This window comes from Perkinsus marinus, assembly GCF_000006405.1.
Source record: "Perkinsus marinus ATCC 50983 genomic scaffold scf_1104296956752, whole genome shotgun sequence".
NCBI classification, from domain to species: Eukaryota; Perkinsozoa; order Perkinsida; family Perkinsidae; genus Perkinsus; species Perkinsus marinus.
In genome coordinates, this window is record NW_003207388.1 from 6,203 (window position 1) to 7,699 (window position 1,497).

At 57.0% G+C, this 1,497-nt stretch overlaps 1 protein-coding gene across 1 annotated transcript; it reads right to left on the bottom strand.

The window, feature by feature from the left end:
• Positions 1-63: 63 nt before the first annotated feature.
• Pmar_PMAR017861 (26s protease regulatory subunit, putative) lies at positions 64-1,072 on the bottom strand (the record flags this gene model as incomplete). The annotated part of the gene is made up of 2 exons (XM_002775078.1): positions 64-255; positions 308-1,072. 2 exons carry the CDS (start codon positions 1,070-1,072, stop codon positions 64-66), a joined length of 957 nt encoding a protein of 318 aa, XP_002775124.1.
• Positions 1,073-1,497: the final 425 nt, after the last annotated feature.

The window sequence follows — 1,497 nt, forward strand, 5'->3', positions numbered from 1 at the left end:
GGATGGATACCCACCGAGTCTGACTGAACCCATGGCAGTCACTTGAGGGAAGCCTCATTGCTACTATGGAACACACTGTGGTCTCGGCCAGGACGTACCATCATCATCGGCCGCATCCTCCCGTGCCGTCGCGATTGACTCTAGGCCGTCCAAGATGAGTACAGCGGGAAGCTTGAGCCTGGCCGCATCGAACTGCCGTTGCAAGTTACGCTCAGTCGAGCCGAGGTACTTCCCAAAGATGCCAGACACGTCCACCTGAGGTCCACGTATATCCGGGAAGGGACCGCCAAATGAAGAGGACGCCTACCCGCACGATAGATACCCTCGAGGGCATGAAGTCAGCCAGAACGGAGTCTATTAGGGTACTCTTACCACTGCCACTGATACCATGGACCAACACCCTCGCACTGGGGCGTAAGCCCATGCGCCTATAAAGATTAGGGTAGAGGAAGGGTAAGACCACGGCCTCCTTGAGAAGCTGGCGTTCCTCTTCCAAACCGTAGCAGGGCACAGAAGCCGCCGCGCTAGTGCTGACACTAGACTCTTCTGAGGCTGGGGAGCAGTCGATCCGATCGGCCTTGTCGAATTTGGACAACCAAGCTCCAGCGACAGTCGCGAGGTTCCCTCTAGCCACCACTAGCAGGGAAATCCGCAATCGTTGACAGGCTTCCCATAAGCCCTCACAGACCTCGGCATTGGCAGGAGTGTGGGAAACGTCGAGGAGAGTTACCGCCTTTGGGCCGAGGTTTTCCAACAGGTTATGGAGGCTGCGACGGTCTGGACGGAAAGTTAGCAGCTCGAAAGCACTGAGCTCGAGGGAGTCGGCGAATCGAAGGTCGTCGGGGCAGTTGTAATAGAGGCAACTTCTGGTAGGTGGTGACGGGGTGACACTGTGACTTTGAGGTAGAGCGAAGCCATCGAATAAGGCCTCATTATGTCCAGACCCATCCAGCGTGAATTCAACGTCTTTGGCGAGTAGATTTAGGCATACTAGATGCCCCTGTACTAGGGAGGGCCAGGCCCTCAGTTGACGCTCGGCAGCACTCCGGAGGACTTCTGGGTTGAGACACATTGATTGGAGCACATCGGGCCAGTGGGCACGACGAGGAAGGCTGAGCCTCCACGACGAGGGGGAAGGTTCCTGTCCACCTAAGGAGAGAAAGCTAATGAGTGATATTCTCTGCCGATTGTGATGTTACTTAGATGGGTGACCGTCACTTCTGATCCCAGCTGTCGTCGGGCCCAGGTGGGCAACTCTATCCGGCCAGCCTCGACCTTGCGGGACCGCAGAGACCAGAGACAGATCTGAGATAACCGTACCCAAACATGAAGACGCTGGCTAGACACCACATACCTTATGGCCACTCCTACTGCTCTCTACGAGGACCATCCTCGCGTCGGGCAGGTCAACCGGGGACAACAAGCAGGAGTGCCGAGGCCATGCTTCCCGTGCCACCGTCACGGCCGTCAGAGTCACCGAAGCGGCGGCCATAGAAA